Source organism: Notothenia rossii (assembly GCF_949606895.1).
Source record: "Notothenia rossii genome assembly, chromosome: 2".
Classification (NCBI taxonomy): domain Eukaryota; kingdom Metazoa; phylum Chordata; class Actinopteri; order Perciformes; family Nototheniidae; genus Notothenia; species Notothenia rossii.
Window position 1 is genome coordinate 69,861,359 of NC_136904.1, and position 23,842 is coordinate 69,885,200.

Sequence of the window (23,842 nt, forward strand, 5' to 3'; positions counted from 1 at the left end):
TGTAGCAAATGAGGAAGAGACATCCTGGTTTTCATGAGTCATGCGAGATCCTGTTTATAAACCGAAACAACAGTCTTTACCAATGTTCATAATAGCTTATTATCTTGTTTTTCATTTGTTCAGTTTGTAGCCTTTTTACTTGAGCTTTCTGTAGAAGTCGCTGTATTTATGGTTTGTTTATTCAGTCTGGTTTAAACAGATGTTTTTACAAAAGGCATTGAAAAATGTCCTTAAATAAAGCTGCATTCTTACCCAGTACTGTCAGCTCCATACTTAGTTTTGTATCAGCAACAACACAGTAGAAGTGATGACAATCTGTGAAAGTGTGTGCAAGGCACAATGTTTGAGTCCCTTAATTGGAAATATGCACCTTGGTGAAATGCAAAAACGTAAAAGAAATACCAAAATTATTGAACATTATGGTCTTTTCTAACCAGGTCAACATATAAATAGCGCTGTAACCTGTAGCGCCTCATTATGCAGTATGCCTGTCCTGGAAGTGGCATCTACAGTAAGAGGCAGGGAGGCAGTGGATGTCAACAAAATCAGGCAAACAGTTGTGTGGAGAGGACAGACTGGTATGTCTTATTATAATAATAATAATAATAATAATACCAAGAAACATTTTTATAGAGCAGCTTTCATATCAATCAGAAAATGTAGCTCAAAGTGCTTTTCAAGAGAATCAAATAAGAAACACAGGTAACAAAAAATGATATGAAATCCATAATATATATGAGAAACATGACGTATCCAGTAATAACTATCAAAGACAAAGGTACTGATTATTTTAATTGGTGGCAAAAAGACATGGCATAGAAAAATAATGGAAACAAAACTTGCCAAAACAGTCAGGAAATAAATCCTTTTATATCTCATATCGTAAATGTATCATACCACATTTCAGTGCAAAGGAGAAATTGACAATCTAAATAATGGTGTGAACCATAAGTGAAAAAGCTCCTACCTTTTTATACTCCCACCAGCGTGAACACATATTATTATTAAAATGTCAAATGTCTCCAAATGGCCACAGTCTGAACTGCCAGATAGCAGAAGAGATCAAAAGTTTGACACATTTGCCCCAGTATTTTAATAGGAAAGTGTAATTGTGTTGCCAGTGTATTTGAAACATGTTAGGCCTGTCGCGATAATCGATAAATTGACTTATCGTACGATAAATACAAATGGACTTGATAACTTTTCTGAGCTCGATAAATTGCCGTTTACATGCGTGTTTGTTTACATAAGGATGTGACCAGCATTTTAGCTAGGAGCGCTGTGGCTGCCAGACGAGCTGTGGCTGCCGTCCATGCGCGCTGTGAGGGGCGGGGCTGACAAACAGCCAGGTCAGTACACTCTTTGTGCACGTACAGCAGCGTAGCAGCCAAATTAATAATATAGCGACAGGCGGGAGACAACGTGTGACTTACTCGCGGGGAATTTAAAGTGAAATGGAATTGGTTACAAAACCTACACATCTCGATTCTCCGGTGTGGCAGTATTTTGGATTCAAGCCAAATCAACGAGGCCAACCTACGGACTTGAATGAGCCGGGCGGTGTGTCGCATTTCTTTAAAAAAGGTAGCGACAAAAGCAGGCAATACCACGCATTTTAAACTACACCTAAAACACAACCACTCCATTCCGTTTTCCCAGCTGGTAGCAAACACGGCAGCTGGAGATGGAGAGCCCCCACCTTCCCGACAGTTTACAATCAAAGATGCATTTGCCCGGCAATGCAAACATGTTGGTGTTCCTTGCTCGAAAACTTCGAAAAACAGATTTGGATATGGCCTGTTGAGGCATCTGGGCCTTTTTATGGACAGTGGACTGTACAAATGACTGTTGTTTTAAGGAGATTTTTTTTGCTTGTGAGACAATGTGTGCTCATATTGATTTATTTATATATATATTTATATATATTTATCTATCCATCTATATAGAGATGGATAGATAGATGGATTGAGAGCTCTGTTTTCCAGCCTGAGTCTATTTAATTTATTGTTTTGGTTGTGTGTGATTTAATTAATTTATTATAATTTAATTAATTTGTTTTATTTATTATATATCATTTATATATTTTAATATTATTTCACATTTCATTTGCAATGTTGAATGTTCAATAAAAAGTTCTGTTTGAAAGGATGTACTAGAATTATTATGATATATTATCAGTATGTCAGTGGTCTAAAATGGTCTTACAATGGTGCCGACAATATTATCGTTTATCGCAATAATTTCCAGGAACATTTATCGTCCAACAAAATTATTTATCGTGACAGGCCTAGAACATGTTACAGAGATTATTTCCGTATACTGTAATGTGACTAATACAGTTCACGCATTGTATTTTATTTTCTGTAGAGTCTCCATTGATTGTTACTCATCAATGTGAGACATTGCTCTTTCTGTGTCTCTCTGTAACATGCTCACGCTCAGGCTTCCTTAGGTACCTCAGGTGGCTTAGCCTGTCTAATCAATAGTCAATCATGTCAAGCAGATACACACAAAAACACACACCATGTACTGCATCCTGATCCTTCTCTGTTACAATCTTGCGCATTCGGCCGCCTTGAGAAAAAGCGCTTCCACACCATTTTTGTGTGGCTGTTTTGAGCACTTTGGATAAAGAATATATCAAGTGACCAGTGACGTCATTGTAGAAATTAGAGGGAACGTTTTTGAATGTGTTTTTGAGTTGGAAACTATAATAACAAAGACCAAACAGCATATTAGCTAGAGCAGAACGGCTCGAGTGTGTATGATTTATATCGTCCTCCTCCCTTTGGATGTTGGATCAAGTCATGACAGGCGTAAGAGCATGCATCCTCAGGTTGGTGCTCATGATGAAAAATACAATGTCAAACAAATAGATAGTAGAACATATAAAATATTCCAAGGGAGCAATGCTAGTTTGCGACTTGCCATTGCCTTTCTGCCAGAAAAAGGCGCTATGAGGACACATGCCCTTATTGTAGCAAATGAGGAAGAGACATCCAGGTTTTCGTGAGTCATGCGAGATCCTGTTTATAAACCGAAACAACAGTCTTTACCAATGTTCATAATAGCTTATTATCTTGTTTTTCATTTGACCAGTTTGTAGCCTTTTTACTTGAGCTTTCTGTAGAAGTCGCTGTATTTATGGTTTGTTTATTCAGTATGGTTTAAACAGATGTTTTTACAAAAGGCATTGAAAAATGTCCTTAAATAAAGCTGCATTCTTACCCAGTACTGTCAGCTCCATACTTAGTTTTGTATCAGCAACAACACAGTAGAAGTGATGACAATCTGTGAAAGTGTGTGCAAGGCACAATGTTTGAGTCCCTTAATTGGAAATATGCACCTTGGTGAAATGCAAAAATGTAAAAGAAATGCCAAAATTATTGATCATTATGGTCTTTTCTAACCAGGTCAACATATAAATAGCGCTGTAACCTGTAGCGCCTCATTATGCAGTATGCCTGTCCTGGAAGTGGCATCTACAGTAAGAGGCAGGGAGGCAGTGGATGTCAACAGGACAACAGGAAAGACTGAAGCCATGGTGTTGTTGGTTCAAAATAGAGTCAGAGAGCAATGCAAATTCGGGGAGGAGGGAAAGGCACATGTTAACTCCTTGTCACAACAGCTTCTTCCCATTCTTTCCCGAGCCCTCTCCTCTGCAGTCTTCTTCTTGAAATAGACAGTTAATCCCTACATTGTTGAGAGTAATAGGTCACAGTAATTATCCTGTCCTCTCAGACTCCTATGATTGCCTCTCAGCCATTCTATTATCTGATTGTGTCTCACTTCCTGTCAAACTGCTATTTATATGGCTGATGAAAGATGAAATGTAAGGCATAAGGCTGTGTCGCTTTTAATAGATGTTTTGTTTTATCATTATTTGGACTAGCTTAGCTTTTATTTCGCTTTAAAACACCGACAGGTTTAGGTCTTTAAGTGGAAGTTAATGACACATGACACATGTTTTAGTTCTTAAATGTGTGTATTTTTTAAGCCAATACAAGTTCATATAAAAGACAATGAGGAATTGTAAAATATTTCAGCATAGAATTCCCAAAAACCTGTGGAATCATACATCTTCAGGTCCACGTGATTCACAGGTCGTTTTATTTATCTTTACACCTGGGAACCACTTCCCTTTCCCAACCACTTATCAATAACATCTCATTTATGACACTTATTTGCAAAAAAAACTAAAAGGTATACAGTACAATAAAATGCGCTTAATACAATGTTGTAAATATTAAAACAAAATGAATAAAATGCTCCAATAGACTATAGTGAATTGCCGTTCCCAATCCAATAAATGGCGACTGACCAAACTTTTGAATACCTTCGCCCCCCCATGAGTATTGGCCCTCTGTCCAATTCTTGTAAATGTGATATCTTAGAATCACTTGGAGGGAATTTAACCTGTTGAACCCCATCCCCCCGGTACCGAGGGGAGAAACGCATAATCTGCAGGAAACAGCGTCTGAGGGCTTCTTAATATTTAATAAACTATGAATGTTTCATATCCATGTAACGCAAAGAAACTCAGCTAACTGATCCTTTTTTGTGTGCAAAAAAAACACAAAGCTAACGCTGAGCCTCTGAATTAGCCACGAGCGTAAAAATGCTAACGCTGTTTGCACAGAAACTCACTCATAACCAGTGTTGTGCTAGTTACTGAAAACCAGTAACTAGTTACATTAGTAGTTACTTCATTTCAAAAGTAACTCAGTTACTTTACTGATTACTTACACCAAAAAGTAATGCGTTACTGTGAAAAGTAACGTTTTAGTTACTTAAAAAAGGGCTCCCAAAAAAAGAAGAAGCTCCCATTAATGCCCTTATAGCCTTCATTTAAGTACTGTTATTGCATTGGAGAATAATACAATCTGTTGATCAACTTGACATGCTTTTGCATCACTGAACTCTGCTAAGCAATGTGGTCTATACAAAAACAAAGATATGTTTCAAAGTGCCAATTTATCGATTCCGGTTGATACATGGCAAAGGCTTTCACAAAGTTAGAGCCGTTATCAGTAACCGTGGAGGTAACTTTTGTTGACACTCCATACAAAGAGTGAATGTGGTCAATCTCACTAGCAATAAGATCGTACGTGTGCCTACCCTTTATCCTTTTAGAGGCCAACGCAGCTTTCTGGCGTTGTAAAGTGGTGGGGTTTATCCAGTGAGATGTTATCCCGAGGAAGCTTCTGTTGTGGACAGACCAAATGTCTGCGGTGGTCGAGATGTATTCCAGCCCCTCAAATGTTTTCTTTAGCTCGCTATCCATTTTGGTATATTCTTTCTCCAGGTAGTTGGAAAACGTTTTGCGTCCCATATGCCGTGTGCCGCCCGGACATGGTATCATGCTTACTAGCTCCCTGAAAGCGGGTGACTCCACTGTAGAAATAGCCTGCACGTGTTCAACAACATACCGTGCAATGGCTTTATCCACTTTCACCTGACTAGCAGTCCCTCGGTTGAAATCCAGCCGCTGTTGCTTGGGTGGAGGTGGAGGTGGGGTGGCGTCGGATGGCTCTGGGTCTGTGGTCTTAACTAATAGCTTCGTCCCAGCATGTTGTTTTTGCAGATGTTTTAACAGATTGGAATTGCTGTTTTGAGCAGTAGATAGGATCTTTGACCCGCCAAGACACAACTTACACTTAACTAACACATTATTTTCTTTATGCTCGAGAAAAGTAAAATAGTGAGCATATCTCCATGCGGAGAAACTCGACTTGTGCTCCGCCGTCGCCATGATAGTATTGTTAGTAGGCTAACTAAACACAAACACGCCCACAAAGCGTCTCCGCATGTGACACAGGAAGTATCTAAGTACATTTACTCAAGTACTGTACTTAAGTACAGTTCTCATCTCTGTTCGCCTCGCTGTTGGCGCCGCTCACCAACGTCTGGGAGCCGAAACTATATTAAAAAAAATAACTGAGTAACGCACCATGTAGTCACGGTAACTGAGTTAATGAATTTAAAAAATAACGCGTTAGAGTACTAGTTACTGCCAAAAATAACGGCGTTACAGTAAGTCCCAACACTGCTCATAACACCCTTATTACTTATCGTAACTGCACATCCAAACCATCGATTAGCATCGTGAGAATACACAGAATCGATAGGTATGTATATCATCACTCCATGATAAGAACTCGCAACAATATGAACAAAAACAGACATCAAAACACGTGGTGCTAGGTAGACAAAACAAGAATATGTCTTACCTTGGTCGTTGTCTAATCAAAAGTTGTCTTCAATGGGATTACAACGATAAAAAAGCTGCTGAAGGTTAATCCATAGGTTAATCCAATGTGTCTGTGTCCCTTTGAAAGGATTTCTGATAATCTATAAGCAATAAACCTACTTTTCCGTTTTCAGATTTCAGAGCGTGAGAGAGGTTTAGATTTGGGGAAACTGCATGCGCATAACCCCCACTTTTTTTGGTAACATTGGTATGTATGTGGAAATTCCCCTTTGATTCTATTGGCTCTAACGGTTAAAAAGAGATGTCAATCATCAAAATCGACCAATGGGTTCCAGAGAAACGGCAAAAACTATAGGTTACTTACGTAACCCCAGTTCTCAGAGTAACATGAAGTGTCTCACTATGGGATGCGCCTCAACGCGTATGCAAACAGAAGCATCAATCTCATTACGCCAATCCCGATTGGCTGGTGATCTTGACGTCTACGTCAGGGAATCCACCCACCCTATAAGTAGCTTGCGCTACGACGCAGCGTCATTCAAAATAAGCACCTCTTCTCGCTGCGCCTTAGCAAGAAGGGCCGTCTGGTGAGACATCTCACTTCATGTTACTCTGAGAACTGGGGTTACGTAAGTAACCTATAGTTCTCATTCATAACACTCCGTTCGATGTCTCACTATGGGATATTGAAAATCCCGTATTGCTAGACATGCTTATCTCGATAATCACCAAAACAACCAAAACAACCAAAACTTAACAGGTAGAACCCTGTCTTGTATAAGCCAGAGCAATCGCTTCCACAATCCAGTGGGAGAGCCGTTGCCTGGCCACGGGCTTGCCCTTATGAGGGTTAGCCCAGGATACAAAGAGTTGGTCATTGCATCGAAACTCTTTTCACCTGTCCATATAGGTGCTTAAAGCACGGACTGGGCACAGCAAATTCGGCCGCTGTTCCTCAGAGGAACACAGTGGCGGACGAAAATGCCTCAATGTCAATGGGGGTACATGAGCCAACCACCTTAGGTACAAAAGCAGGGTTGGGCTTCAGCAACACTCTCGTTTGCCCCGGGGCAAACTGAGTGCATGAAGGATGTACAGAGAGCGCATGAATGTCACTGACTCGCTTGGCAGATGCCAGAGCCAGTAACAACACTGTCTTCAGTGACAGGTGTTTCATGTCAGCTTCTTCCAGGGGTTCAAATGGAGGTCGAGTGAGCCCATCTAAAACCACTGCCAAGTCCCATAAGGGCACCAGTGACCTGGAAACAGGGAGGAGCCTGCGAGCCCTTTTCATAAAACGGCAGACAAAGGGATGTTGGCCAGCCGTTTTTCCCTCAAAGCCCACATGGCATGCAGCAATAGCAGCCAGGTACACTTTGATCGTAGAGAAAGCTCTGTGTTTATCAATTAGGTCCTGTAGAAATGATAAAATCACCCCGACAGGACATTGAAAAGAAATGTGTCCCTTTTGAAGGCACCACTCCTCAAATACTCTCCATTTACAGTCATAGAGGGACCTGGTGGAGGAAGCTCTTGCACTCTGAATAGTGTCTATCACCTTCTGAGGGAGTCCCACTGTATTCAGGTTATACCACTCACGTGCCAGGTCCATAGTGCCATAGCGCTCTGGGTGTGGGTGAAAAATCGTCCCCCCCGCCTGAGACAGTATGTCCCTGCGTAGCGGGATCTGCCACGGCTGCCCGCACAGCAGCTGATATATCTCCGCCAGCCAGTACATTGCAGGCCAGTGTGGAGCTATTAGGATCAGTGTGTGGCGTTGTTCTTGCACTCTGGCCAGAGTTGGGAGTATCAGAGCCAGGGGTGGGAACGCGTACAGAAGGACCGGGGGCCAAACGTGCGCGAGCGCGTCCACGCCTAACTGTGCGTTTAAATCGTGCATTGAAAAGAACAGCTGACATTGAGCGTTTTCTTTTGATTCGAACAGATCCACCGCGGCCCGGCCGTAACGCACCCACAGCTGACTCACAATTATTGGATGTAGAGTCCAGTCTGCATATAGTGGTGCACCTCTGGACAGCAGATCTGCCCCGAGGTTCATCACTCCTGGTACGTGCGTCGCTCTCAGAGAGAGGAGACTTCCGCAGCTCCATAAGATCAGTTTGCGTGCCAGCATGTGTAACTGGAGAGAACGCAAACCCCCTTGTCGGTTTATATACGATATTGTGGTCGTGTTGTCGGTCCTCACGAGGACATGATGTCCTCTGAGAAAAGAGAGAAAGCGTTTCAGGGTGAGGAACACCGCTAAAAGCTCCAGATAATTTATGTGTGACCTTTGGAGGTCTCTGCTCCAGAGACCCCTTACAGGTCGACCTTCGTATATACCCCCCCAGCCCTCAGACATGCGTCTGTGGTGACCACCTTCCGCGATAGGACAGCACCCATAGGCACGCCCCGTACTAGAAAAGTCGGGTGCAGCCAGTGGCGCAGTGCCATTACGCATTTCATAGTGACCATCACTCTCCGCGCGCCATGACGTGCGGGGTCCAGTGTGAGGGCAGCTACCCAGCGCTGAAACTCCCTCATGTGTAAGCGTCCCAGTCGTACCACCAGGATGACTGAGGCCATGAGCCCCAGTAACCGCAGACATGATCTGAAGAGAACATAATTGCGTGGCTGAAAATTAGCGAGGCAAGCCCTGAAGGCTTTCACTCTCTCTGCTGACAGGCGGGCTGTAAAGGGCACCGAATTCAGGCCTAGGCCCAGGAAGAGTACAGTCTGGGCTGGGGACAACATGCTCTTTTCTTTGTTTATTACAAAACCTAGGTCGAGCAGGTGTTTTACGAGGACATTCGTCTGCGTAATAGCCTCTTGCTCCGACTGTGCGAGAAGGAGCCAATCGTCCAGATAAGTTGCCAGGCGTAAGGCCTGTTGCCTTAACGGGGCTATCGTGGCTTCCGTACAAACACTCGTGGGCTGAGAGACAGACCGAAGGGAAGTACTCTGTACTCATAACAGACACCCTGAAAGGCGAACCTCAGATATTTCCTGTGTGGATAATATACTGGGATGTGGAAATACGCATCTTTCAGGTCGACTGTTGTGAACCAATCGTTTTGGCGCACGAGACGCAACACAGATGTGTGAGTGAGCATTCCGAATTTGTATCTTTTGAGATATTTGTTCAGAGCCCTCAAATCTAGTATCGGCCGAATTCCGTTCCCTCCCCGTTTGGGAACGAGGAAATACTTGGAATAAAAGCCGCTCTGACTCTGTTCGGAGGGTACTATAGATATAGCCGAAAGAATGCAGAATGCCCGAAAAGTGAGGGAGCGTGACAGCGAATTGGAGTCTGTAACCCCGTGTTATTGTCTTGAAAACCCAAGCAGAATCTGTGAGCATCCTCCACTTTTCACTTCTCAAAGCAAGTGGAGATGTCACATCCCTGTCGTCTGCCCTCTGTGTCTTTATTTGTTGTGTTAGGGGGCCCTCTATTGTCTGAACACGGTGGTACCCCAGGTTGACAACCCCGGTCGACACTGCGCATGCGCGTGGCGGTGATGCCTTCACAGCCCCGTCCATCGTCCGCCTTCTGAGAGAGGCAGCAGCCACTCTTAGAAGGGGGGTAGACTTCAGACTGTTTATTGTTTTTATTGTTTTTCTTTTCATTTAAATTGACTGCGCCCTTGGCTTTAAGCCTGGAAACGACAGTGGAAACTGATTTATTAAACAACAATAGTGATGACATGTGTTTGTGTGACTTAAACAGGCAGCGGAACTTGCTGTCTTTGATGTTAAGTCCATTTCCCTCATGGCATGAACTTGAGGATAACGTTCTGACATCACTCAAGGCGGTGGGAAGATGGGGGCATGGTTGCACCCCGGAAACACATGAGCATCTAACGCTGGAACGTGTCCTGGAGCTGGAGAACAGGGAACTCCCAGCTCTTTTATCGAGGAGAGGAGAGGAGGCTGTCAGGCCGCCCTTTTCTTCTTCCTCGCCTGGTGGCTGAAAGTCTGGACCGGCTGTGCCTGAGCCGCTGCTGCTGGAACCGGAGACTTTCTTGGCCAGCTCGTCCTCGCCTCGTGTCTGGGCTGGAGACCCGGGGCGAGCTGTGACCTCTGCTGTTTCGGGACCTTGAAACGGGCAGGACGTGAGGCAGCCTGAGCGAAGGACTGCCGCGGGGCCGTTGAAGGCGGCGGCTGTACCCTTCGGGGAAGACAAAGCTGGAGAGCCTCATCCTCCTTCTTTTTGGACTCACACTGCTGCTGCATCGAAGCTAGAGCGGAGCCAAATATGCCCTCGGGAACAATAGGCATGTCAAAGACGACCTCTTTTTCCCGGTCTGGAAGGTTCGTCAGGTTAAGCCACCTGGCTCTCTCCTGTACAACCATTATCCCCAGTGCTTTGCCCGTGGCTTGGACTGCACAGCGCAAATGTCCGTGATTGCTGCGATTTCGTCCCACACGGCAGGCTCAGGTTCGACCGTCATGTCCTCGCAGAGCTCCGCCTGGTAGGCAGTCAGCAGCGAGGAGACGTTGAGCGCCCTGGCGGACAAAGCTGCAGCTCTATAGGCTCGTTCGGTCATTGCTGACTGGAAGCGGTCTGCCTTTGCCGGTAGCGTGGGGTTCCTGCTCGGTGCCGAAGCCAGCCGCGGTTGGAGGTGGGCTGCCACCAGCGGCTCCATGGGCGGCATGCGGAGCAGGCCGAGTTTCTCCATGCCGTCACAGTCCAAAGAGGAGGCCCCCTGGATTGGGGCCTTGTTGCTGAAAGGGCGGTCTCTCCACGAGACCGACACCTCGTCCAGCATCTCTGGAAAGACTGGGAGAAGCTGCCTCTTCATCCTCGCTGCTTGGGGCAAGGTCTTCCCCTCATAGCGAGATCTGGAGGTCTCCTTGGCCACTTCAGGCCAGGGGATGTCCAGCCTGGACGCAGCGCGTTGGCACACGGCCTGCAATTCCATACTGAGGCAGGGCAAAGCTGGTGTGCTTTCGCCCGGGGGAGCGGACATCGCGTCCGGCTTTGCAGCCTGAGCAGATGAAACGAAGATGTCATCTTCGTGCTCATCCGAGTCGGATAAGAGGAACTCAGAGGTATCCTCTTCATCCTCCTCCGTATAGTCCAGCTCCAGGACATCCTCCGCGGGTGGAACCACGGTGAGGTCCAGTTGGGAGCCCCAGCTTGACACAGCGCGGGGCTCCGCTCTTGCGGACCTTGCCGCCACCGGGCCCCAGCCTAACAAGGCGCGGGGCTCCGATTCCGCGGCTACCGCCATTGTTGAGCCCCAGCCTGACACAGCGCGGGGCTCAATCTCCGCGGCGGTCGCCACCATGTCCCGATTGCCAGCCGGCAAATCAACGGACATGAAGGGGTCCTGTCCCGACAGGCTAGCTTGGCGCGCTAGCCGTCGGTGGAGTCTCTTGACGGTGAAGCGGGCCCAATGCCTGCACGAACCGGGGTTATCATAGCTTCCTGGGCGTGTTTCAGCCCAAGGCAGGAAGAGCAGACCTGGTGTGTGTCCGTGCCCGAGATCTTAAACCCGCAGCCACAGAGCCGAGCCTCCGAGTCTCCGACTCCCCTGGTGTGAGGGAGAGAAGGGTCCATCCTCGTTTGCCGGGGTGTCGGTGCGGAGGGACACGCTAGTAACAGGTATGTTACCGTTTGAAAGAAAAAATCAAAACCTTATCGCTATTCCGAAAGGAAAAACGGCAGGCAGATTTTTATAATATTAACTGGTGTGTTAATATCTTTTATCTCCGTCTCCTCTGGTGTGAGGGAGAGAAAAATCCGTCCTCGCTTGCCGTGGTGTCGGCACGGAGGGATAAACTAGTAATAGGTATGTTACTGTTTGAAGAAAAAATCAAAACCCTACCGTTATTCCGAAAGAAAAAACGGCGGTGCAGATTTCAATATTAACTGGTGTGTTAATATTTAATTCAATGTTCTGCAAAGCAAAAAGTAACCGGCAAACGCCCGTCGACCGAATGTTAGCTTGGGTTCAGTCTGTGGACAGTTAAACTAGCCCGGCTACTGATATCTTTAGATGTGCTCCGAAGCGAGAAGAGGTGTTTGAATGACGCTGCGTCGTAGGGCAAGCTACTTATAGGGTGGGTGGATTCCCTGACGTAGATGTCAAGATCACCAGCCAATCAGGATTGGCGTAATGAGATTGATGCTTCTGTTTGCATACGCGTTGAGGCGCATCCCTTAGTGAGACATCGAAAGGAGTGTTATGAATGAGAACGCCCATTTCCACCCAAATGACCCCAGAGGTGGAGTTTTTTTTGCTAAACCTCTTTAAAAAGGTCAAATGTCACTTGTTTTGCATCAATCTTCATACAGCGTGCTTATTATATGTTGTACTTCGGATTCCTAAAGCTTTTAGTCTACTAACCCATCATCCAAGGGTAGTTTTCCCTATAAGTACAAAATAATTTTTGGACGGACACTATAATTTACAGTTTTTTTACTATGTTCAATCTGAATTTTCTTTAAAATAAAAAACATCTATATTGATTCTGACTCTTCTGCATCCAACTCACAGGTGTATCATTACTTTGAGAAAAAAGATTATTAACTTTCCCCTTTTTAGAAGTCTAGTTATGGTCATTTGTTCTGGAAATGTCCTTTTCGAGCCTGAGACCTGAAAAACAGGGATGGGGTTTAACAGGTTAAAATGTTATATACAGTGGGGCAAAAAAGTATTTAGTCTGCCACCAATTGTGCAAGTTCTCCCACTTAAAAAGATGAGGGAGGCCTGTAATTTTCATCCTAGGTATTATGGTGGAAAATAAGTATTTGGTCAATAACAACTTCAGTTCATCTCAATACTTTGTTATATACCCTTTGTTGGCAATGCCAGAGGTCAAACGTTTTCTGTAAGTCTTCACAAGGTTTTCACACACTGTTGCTGGTATTTTGGCCCATTCCTCCATGCAGATCTCCTCTAGAGTAGTGATGTTTTGGGGCTGTCGCTGGGCAACACGGACTTTCAACTCACTCCAAAGATTTTCTATGGGGTTGAGATCTGGAGACTGGCTAGGCCACTCCAGGACCTTGAAATGCTTCTTACGAAGCCACTCCTTCGTTGCCCGGGCGGTGTGTTTGGGATCTTTGTCATGCTGAAAGACCCATCCACATTTCATCTTCAATGCCCTTGCTGATGGAAGGAGGTTGTCACTCAAAATCTCACGATACATGGCCCCATTCATTCTTTCTTTTACACGGATCAGTCGTCCTGGTCCCTTTGCAGAAAAACAGCCCCAAAGCATGATGTTTCCACCCCCATATTTCACAGTAGGTATGGTGTTCTTTGGATGCAACTCAGCATTCTTTCTCCTCCTCTTCTGGATCATCTAAATGCTCTCTAGCAAACTTCAGACGGGCCTGGAAATATGGCTTAAGCAGGGGGACACGTCTGGCACTGCAGGATTTGAGTCCCTGGCGGCGTAGTGTGTTACTGATGTTAGCCTTTGTTACTTTGGTCCCAGCTCTCTGCAGGTCATTGACTAGGTCCCCCCGTGTGGTTCTGGGATTTTTGCTCACCGTTCTTGTGATCATTTTTGACCCCACGGGTTGAGATCTTGCGTGGAGCCCCAGATCGAGGGAGATTATCATTGGTCTTGTATGTCTTCCATTTTCTAATAATTGCTCCCACAGTTGATTTCTTCACACCAAGCTGCTTACTTATTGCAGATTCAGTCTTCCCTGCCTGGTGCAGGTCTACAATTTTGTTTCAGCTCTTTGGTCTTGGCCATAGTGGAGTTTGGAGTGTGACTGTTTGAGGTTGTGGACAGGCGTCTTTTATACTGATAATGAGTTCAAACAGGTGCCATTAATACAGTTAACAAGTGGAGGGCAGAGGAGGCTCTTAAAGAAGAAGTTACAGGTCTGTGAGAGCCAGAAATCTTGTTTGTTTGTTTGTGGGTGACCAAATACTTATTTTCCACCATAATTTGCAAATAAATTCTTTAAAAATCAGACAATGAGATTTTCTGGATTTTTTTTTTCTCATTTTGTCTCTCATAGTTGAGGTATGCCTAGGATGAAAATTACAGGCCTCTCTCATCTTTTTAAGTGGGAGAACTTGCACAATTGGTGGCTGACTAAATACTTTTTTGCCCCACTGTATATATTTCATATATTTGGTCTCGATAATCCCAACAATTTTACGATGAATCTATTATGGAACACCCTCTTTAGCTTCTTTATCAGTAGCGCTGAATGAAAGTTAAAACAAAGTCATTTTTGAGACGTGCTCAAGCAATTACGTTTTTCCTCTGGAATGGTACTCTGAGACCTCCATCAAGTCTAATGAAGCATTTTCATCGCTCCTTGGATGGTTCCATTTCCCTCGTTTTAGTAATTACATTTACATTGGTGTATTCATGAGTTTCAGGATAAAATCTCTATCCAAGTTTATGTGACCCAAGGTGTCATTCAAATAGAAAACAATTTTCTTACCAACACCATCTTGAACATAGCAAGAAGGCCACATCTCGAAGTGATGATGAAACACAATTAAAGGTCCCCTATAATACTGTTTTTCATCAATATATTATAGGTCTCAGATATATACAAACATTTCTCTGAAGTGTTTGGCTCGAAATACCAAACAGATCATGCATTGTAGCATCCCATAATCCCCTCTGTTTCAGCATTGATTCAAAAGTGCTGATTCTCTGTCTGTTACTCTAGATGAAAATAAGGAGCCACTCCCCACGCCCCTCTGAGAGATATTTAGTTAAAAAAAAACACAATGGTGCTCTACAAGGAGATTCAGGTGATAAGGTGGGGGGGGGGGTTACCTTCGTTGGTTATTGGCTAATGGTTACACAAGCCACCAAATCGTTATTACATCATAAAGTGCCCACAATCTAATCAGCTCATTTTCAGACCGGTTTTTATATAAATGGATCAGGACAAAAAGTGAGCGAATCTTTTTTCCTGAAACTTTCAGAATCTCTTTATACAGAGGGGACACATGTTTATGTATTACAGACTTGGAAATGTGGACTTTGCATAATATCTGCCATCTTCCACCAAGTCTCATAAAATTAGACCAGCAGTTATTTTTGAATCCTGCTGACAGACAGATAGACAAACCAAAAACATAAACTCCTCCCACAGTGTGGAACTGAAAGCTTTGGCAACTGATGCAGAATTACTGTTCTGGACCCGACCAAGATGTGAAGGGTATTTGACATTTTTACTAACCTTACAGAATTCAAAATTTCTCAGTGTGTCAAAATCCCTAGCCTCATGGCCTCCACACCTCTGTATCTCTTAGCATCTCTCTTCTCTATTCCATTTATTATCTTCCCTCTTCACATCTTTCCACTCCCCTTAATTTTTCCCTCTGCAATCTGTTTACCTAACACATCCAGGGGCTTTCCGTTGCTTAGTTCTCAACTTTTAGATGATTTTAAAAGAACCATTTGTACCCACAGGGTTTAATTTGCACCTCTTTCCCTCTGATGAAGCTACATATTTTAGGAACTTGCCCAAATCGCAGCAGGAAAGGAGAGTTAATTGCCTTTCATAGTTGAAACGGAGCCAAAAAAAGAGCAAGCTGTTGCCAAACAAAGTTTGTAATCGACTATACATAGTTTGCTTGGAGTCTTCAAACTAATGAACACCAAAGTAATTTGCAGTCTCAGACAGTTTTTTTGCTGTAACAGAGAAAGTGGGGTGCATCAAAAAATCGAAACAATCAAGGTTAATTAATCTTTTGTGTGAGACGGCATTTATAGGGTTGTTACACTTATCTTTCAAATGTTTGTGTGATACACTAATTAGATTTACTTTAGTTAGTATTTACTTTTTCATACACCAATAAATGTATTAGTCCTAATAGCTTGTTCACACTGGACTTTTCACCTTGCGTTACTCAAACTAATTTGCCCACGGCAGGGATATCTCAAATACCTAAATGCCAACAACGTTTCCTCAGCGATGGCCAAAATAACCTTTTTTCGCTCCTTTATGCATGTTTTGGAAGTACGAGATACTGTAAGTCAGGAAACCAAATACTGTCATGTCTGAGTTCACAACATCATCCAGAGAAATACACAGCTTAGTGAATTTCACAAGGCTAGATTCACTGTCTCTAGCAAGTCACAAGTCAGCAGTTGGTAAATGAACCCAAAAAGAACATGATCTAATTGCAATAGAAATACTTAATTGATACATTGACATGTTTGTCCACAACATGGCAAGCAAACATTTTGAAATTGTTGTTTTTGAATTGCGATCTGATCAACAAGGGCTAGCCTTAGCTAACATTGTAGCTTCTCCGTCAACATTCAAAATAACATGATATACGTATTAATAAAGCGGCAACTTGTAATCCTAATTCAATCAGGAGGGACGGTTTTGATGTAAGAATACATATTTATGGCCAGGAATACACAAATGAATGTAATGGTGTTTTGGCGATTAGGCCCCGTAGTGCAGGAGTATCATTCGGGAGGGGAAAACTCTGATCCGATGAAACCCCCCCGGGGTCTAGACACTGGTGGTGGTGAATGGATAGTTGGGTTCGGTCTGAAGAGGAGTGGCTTAGCTTGACCCTGGATTGGGATGGACGAGGGTTGCGTTGAGTCACCTGAAATGACAGCTGACAGAGATGGGAGAGCAAATTTAAAAGGGTTAGTGGAGCGCTAAGATAGGCTTGTGAGAATAGAGCGAAGTGACGCCCCCGATCACTTATTGAGAGGAGAGAGAATAGTAACGTAGCATAGTAATAAATGAATGAGTAAAGAAGGTCTTCCTGGTTGAACTTGCGCTGAGCTCCATTAGTCTCTATGCAAATATGACAAACTGTAGAGTTCTGGGTGCCGTTGCCCACAAACACCGCAGATGTTTGTTGTTTTTCATTCACATCAGTGACGACCGGAGAAGGATCTCAATGCTGCATTGGCTTTTGCTAGACCATTTTATGTGAAAGGCGTCACTTGCTTTTGCGTTGAATGAATGTGCGTCATTCGAGTCACCACATGAACAATTCTAATCTCATTCAAGTCTGTCTTGGACATCTCAATGGGGTGAGGCTGAACACCCTTTTTATATATAGATTTTTTATTTTCTGTCTGTACGTGTGTTTGCTGTACCCTTCATGTCAATGTGGTCTAATTGGGGCAAGCCTAAGCTTCACACGGTTTGGACAACCCCGCTGTTTAAATTAACTCCCTCCTTGCTGTGTATGTTCACCCTGCAAGCTTTCTACTCCCTCATGTATTCCACTAAATGTCATACTGTGGGATGCTATATGTACGTCTGTTTAGGTCTTTGTTTATCGTGGATTTACCCACAAACATTTACAAAAGCTTGCAAGAGACAGCTGGGTACACAAAAGATAAGGTGGATGAACAGTGACAGATGGACCATATTTCATATTTTCAAGTGTGTATTTTATATAGCAAAACTTAAGTGAGGCAGATGGACAGATTTTTGTTATTTTACGCAGTAGACCATGTTTCGGATTATTATTTCAGCCTTTTGCTGAATAAGATGTTTGGTTGGTGATGACCAACAAAAGGCACAAATGCTGTTTCTGGTTAACAACATAATAGATGTATGGAAATCTGCTGGTCTGTATAACATCTAATCTTCGGGGTATTGATCTTTACATTGAACATTGTCCTAAAGCCAAAATCGGTCATTGAGTTCTTGTCCAAATACCTCCAAAACTAGTGAAAACTGTTTTGAGACAGTTTAATATCACACAGTTTGGTGTATCATAGTGTATTTCATGTTAGGCTATTTGTCCGTTGCTTTGAGGTCTATATAATACAATATGTTTGACAGTATTTGATTTTTACCTTTGTTACCTCACAATTTGCTAACAGATTTGATTATACATCAGGGGTGGACTGGGAGGAAAAAGTGGCCCGGGGATTAATTGACAGACAGGCCCACTTAATGCACGGCATGTATCGGCCGGCCGGCGACGAAAGTATTTTACTTAACAAAAAACCCTATGCATTTAATGTTATTTTGGACCATTATTCATATAGTAATCACATTACCTGAGCCCTTGAGTTGCCTAGAGCAAAATAGTTACAGCATATATTTAGTGATTTTAATGTTAACAGATCGTTGATGCAATAACATTTGGACCCAATTTACCTGACTTCACGCATGGAATAAAACATGGGCGTAGGAAGCATCCTCAATGTGGCTGAGACAATTTAACAGGGGGTCCGGGGGCGTGCTCCCCCGGGAAGAGATTTTTAAATGTTGAAGTTAAATGCATCAATCTGGTGCACTTTGAGAGCAAAATTAGGGACTAAATCTATGGATACATCTATCAACACCCATATGAAACAGAACTGTAAAAAGATTTACTTTTTCTTTCAACATTTATTTGAACAGCAAGTGGAGGCAAAAGTGACTGCACCCAAAACAATAAACCTGCTAGCTAACTAGCCTAAACTCAGTAACAGAATGTGGGCAACACGTTCTTCACCACAGCCACGTGACCTCTGAGTCAGACGTCACTTCCCCCTTTTCTATCCTACGGGTACAGTCACTCCCCCTAGACCCTGTTTCCCTGCCAGCCCCCCCCCCCCTGCCCTATGCAAGCCCCTCCCTCTGAACCCAGGGCTCGCTACAATACTGTATACACAAACTATACAAAAACGCCTTTACGCTTTGGAGCTTGTTTATCCATCTGTAAGCAACTGCCAGCTAGGTCTCTCAGTCACTCACTCCTGATCGTTCACTGCGCATTGACAGCTTCTACGGGCCTGATGTGTGAAAGTGAAACTATCTGATAGGTAGAACATAGATAGCCTATCAAAACGGCCCAGCCCAGCCCAGGGAGTGGCCGGAACACTTACAAATGTGGGCCGGTAGGATTTAGGTAAGCAAAAACAAAAAAAAAGGGAGTGGCCGGAACACTTACAAATGTGGGCTGGTAGGATTTAGGCAAAGAAAAAAATATATATTTTCTTAATTTTTTTTTTTTTTGTGGAAATCCGGCCCACGCACAGCAGCGGCCCACCCTGTTATACATACCTGATATGAACCTTATTAAACATTTGAATCTCTGAGTCTGAACTCAAGTGAACCAAATCACATTATTAGAAGCTTCTACATGAAGAGAATGATGGACCAATTCTCAAAGAGACTTGCCTTTTTTACTGCACCTAAAACACACCACAGTCCCTGCACCCAAAACTCAGTGTTTTCCACCTGCCTTTGCACTTGTGGCATTACAATAGGGCCTAAAGGGAGAGCTCCCTCAGCAGCAATAAGGCCACTCCATCATCCTGCTGGGGACAGATTCTCAAACTGGTGTCATCACTGCTGACGTTTTTGTCGCTGGCAGCTTTTCAGCATTCCTTTTCTATTTTCCACACACACACATACCATGCCTCCTCTTCCTGTCTCTCTGCATCATTTTCTCTCCTCTGACTCGTGGTTTTCCTCACGTTCTTTGCTTCCTGCTCACACACAAGCCCCAGCAGTGCGTGCGTGACATACCACTGGAGCTGTGGCGTAAATCAGCTGTCAATCTGATGTCAGTGTGGGACACTTACATTTAATGTTGGACAGCAGGACATGCCAATTAATGGCCCATACCCCTGCACTGATGGATGGGTATTAGGAACCAACACGTAGAAATCAGGCCAAGAGAGGGGAGCTGTAAAGGGGTTGTAGGCAGAGAAATGTTAGAAACTAACTATGATATTGCTCAAAAGTACAAGGAGCACATTTTTATTTGAGCTAAAAAATAAATATAATGGCTGTAACAGTTTATTTATTCATGCAAACCGTCAAAATATGGGGGTCATGACCCAGGGCATGCAGCCGCACGCAGAATAAACCCTTTTTATAGTGATAGATGTAATGCAGAACCAAATTTCACATGCGTAGTTTCCCCAAGATTTGCTTGCATGAAAGGCAAACTATGGGTAGGGGCAAATACATGGTGAAAATATACATTAATTTACATCAGAATCAGAAAGTTTTAATTTTTTATAATTACATTTTTTTATAATGGGACACAGGGTTCAGTCCGGATTGATTTGCACTTCGGTCCGGATCCGGATCTTGGTCCGGAGTTTGAGAAGCCCTGGTATAGTATTTGTTTATTTGTCCCCGAGGGGAAAATGGGTTGCAGCACATCACAGAGGCATTTAAAAAGATAAAACATAAGTCACTGACAACAACATAGACACAGATTAAAAAGAACAGACATAAAAAAAAAAAAAGATATCGGCAGACATGACAAGAGGCCTAGGCCCTCATTTGCGAGAGGGGGGGGGGGAAGTGCCTCCTAGCCATCATTGATTAATTGATTCAGGAGTTTGATGGCTTGTGGGACGAAAGGCAGCCTAGATCTGTTCTTTTTAAACAGAGGGACGCGATATCTCCACCCGGATGGCAACAGTTCAAAACAAGAGGCGAGTGGGTGCCTCAGATCACTCACAATATTGTGTCCCATTTTTAAAACTCTGTCCTTGTATAAACTTTCTATACTAGAAAATGAGATTCCTGTCAATTTACTGGACAATATTATGGCCCTCCTAACGGACTTTTTCTGTGCCTCAATGGCTTTGCCGAACCAGCATATGATGCCGAAGGAGAGCACACTTTCAATAAAAGCATGATAAAACACCTTAACCATTCTGTTGCCGACATTAAAAGACAATAATTTACGTAAAAAGAACATTCTTTGTTGAGACCTAGAATTTACTTTCTCAGACCATACATCCCATCTGAGCTTGTGGTCAAGCACGACACCAAGATACTTGTACTCAGTGACACATTGTATAGGCTCCCTATTTAAAAGAGTAGGGTTGGGGGATTGTGCTATTCTAAAATCAATTTCTATCTCCTTTGTTTTTGAGGTGTTTAGAAGCAGGTTTGACTTCTCACACCAGTTGATAAAGAAGTCAAGAACAGACCCATGCTCCTCTTCCTCATCAAATAGGAGGCTGACCAGGGCGGTTGGGAAAAGTGCTAATGCAGGAGTTGGTGTATAAAATGAATAAAAGAGAGGGTAAGACACATCCCTGGGGTGAGCCTATCCAGGTAGTTATCATATCGGAAGTGCCATGCCTATTCTAACCTGCTGGGTTCTAGAGCTGAGGAAGTCAACGATCCAGGCGATCAGACCAGGTTCAAGTGAGAATTCTTCAGTTAAAATATTTGCTAAAATACTAGGCTTGATGGTGTTAAAAGCCAATGAGAAATCGGCAAATAGGATCTTTACATGGGCTTTTGGCTTCTCGTGTGAAAAGTAAATGGAGATGTGGGACGCAAGTTAACTATTAGATGCATGGGTGAATGCGTTAAACCCAAGTACATGTTTTCTGGAATGACTTTGTGGTGGCCCTGGGGAATTAAGCAATATTCATTTGAAATATATTTAAGCAAACATGTAATCCGAAATCTAGAAATGTTCTGCATTAAAGCCACATATACTGCAGTTCAAATGAACAGCCTAACAAAATATACGGTATTGAAATATATCCTGTCTGATGTGCTGTATAAGAGAATATTAAAACTGAAATGTCAAGTGGATTTAGACAGATCAAACCAAGTTAAACCAACAATGTGTTTCCCAAACCGCCAAAGGGGTTGAAGACATGGATGTCTTGAATTTGTATGCAGAGCCAAGGAAAAGTAATAGTGCTGTCAGAAGAAATGTAACCAGGAGGGATGGGTCAATTCAGTGACAGGGGAGTGGGTACCATATGGAGGGATGGATGGTTCGAGGGGATGGAAGGACGGCTAGGAGGGTCATGATAAAGAGGAGGGGGAAATGGGGTGGAGAGGGCACACATGACCAGAAGGGATTTGGCTGTGGAAAGTCAACTCCAATGACAGATATCATAAATAAGATGTAGGCTAATGTAGATGTAGACATCTACGCAAAGTGATATATCTTCAAAATGTAATTGTGAATGTAAAATAAAGTGAAAAAGACAAGGTGATACAGGCATTACAAATGAAAATCAGCTACAAAAGCACACGGTTTTATACTTTTGTTAAGATATTTTTTATATTCCTTGAAACAACTAATTACTACTAATGATGCAATTTGTGAGAAGTCAAACAATTTGAAACACTATATTTTACTTAATGTCTTTTAAAATAGTGGATCATATTACATTCTTACTTTTCTTCCAATCCCCCCTCCTTTACAAATGTTTAATATCTGGCTTTTTCATCTAACTGTCATTTGCTTTTATTGTTTCTTGTCTCTAATCCAGGAGGATTTTCGGAATAAGGTTCAAGATTACGTCAAGCACTACGCCAGATGATAGAAGCACCGGCTACCTACACCAGCCTGCACCAACCAAACTGCTCTACCTTGCCTCTGCTTGCCTCGGCCAACTCGCCCAACGTGAATCGACAGCTGACTCTTACCGCTCCCCCTCCTCTCGACAACATGCCCTGCTGCTCACCAGATTGCAATAAACTCCAACCTGCAGGAGCGAAAATTAAAATAAAATGAAAAAAGATGCGTAAAGACTTGTATACAGAAGAAAATTATGCTTTGATTTGTACTAATCGATTGAGCGTTACGATGACCACAATGTCTGTTCATTGTGACAAGATCGCCGAATGACGCCGCCTCCCTGAGGTGTCCCTGAGCCTGTCGGAAACGAGCCATGGCAACGACCGGCAAGGGATGTGATGTATCACCGGCACATCAAAATAAAGGCAGTCACGTTCAGCTGTTTAAGACTAATCAAAAGAAGGAATATTTGTTGATATCAGTTTCTCCGTTCCAGTGCCTGCTATGTTTGTGTCGCTAAAGAGAAAATGCATGAGAGTTCACAAACATATAAATACGCACAGTGTCACATCATGTAGTAAAAGCTTAACACATACATCCAAGTACTTAATACACGTATTCACACACACTAGAGTCAGAAAGACCCACTAGACGGCATGTGAATGACCACATCGTCCCGTTTTGTTGTCATTCTTCTTGCATGTACACACACACACACACACACACACACACACACACACACACACACACACACACACACACACACACACACACGATGCTCACATACATGCTTTCTTTTTTGTGTTTTCAGCTCAAGTGGGATAAAGTAAGACTACTAGAACCACAGCCAAATGTATTACTGTTTTCAGCTTCTGCTCTCCTCATTGTCCTTTTTTGCCTTTTCCTCCTGCTTCTCTTTTTCACACCTACACACCAACACTCACATGTACCTGGGAGGGACATGACTTGTCGCTCTGTATTTAAATGTGGTTTAGAAATGAAACAATGACTATGAGTTTATAGGACTGATGTGATTTAATTTTACATTTATACCCAATAAACAGTGTAGGAATTGTGTGTCTTTTTGTACACAAGTCCCCAAGTTTATTGGACACATTGTAATGTTATATGTGACAAACAATGTGAAAGGGATTGCTCGTTGATGAACCTACAGGGAATTATCACCTGCACCTGCAGCTCCTCTCAGCGTTATAGTAAAACTAAGCTAATTGTTTTGCTATCTAGCGCAAAGTTTGACTGTTTTTGTTCACTGTCACTGGTCTCATAGTGTCGTTTTTGGCTGTTTTCAGCCAAAAAGCTCCAACAATCCTACAGTACAACAGCAGAAAAAGACTGTTGGTGACTAAAAGGTGGTGAAACAAGTGAAGCATTTAGCAGCTAAAGAGACATATCATTA

General features: G+C 43.3%; 1 protein-coding gene across 1 annotated transcript in view; it reads left to right on the forward strand.

Annotated features, from left to right (window-relative positions):
- ube2f (ubiquitin-conjugating enzyme E2F (putative)) overlaps positions 1 to 23,742 on the forward strand; it is a 74,002-nt gene extending 50,260 nt beyond the window's left edge. The window contains exon 10 of the mRNA XM_079666384.1: positions 22,397 to 23,742. Within this exon, the coding sequence (XP_079522510.1) occupies positions 22,397 to 22,447 (51 nt within the window). The 3' untranslated portion in view covers positions 22,448 to 23,742. The remainder of the gene's footprint in view (positions 1 to 22,396) is intronic.
- The last annotated feature ends 100 nt before the right edge of the window (positions 23,743 to 23,842 follow it).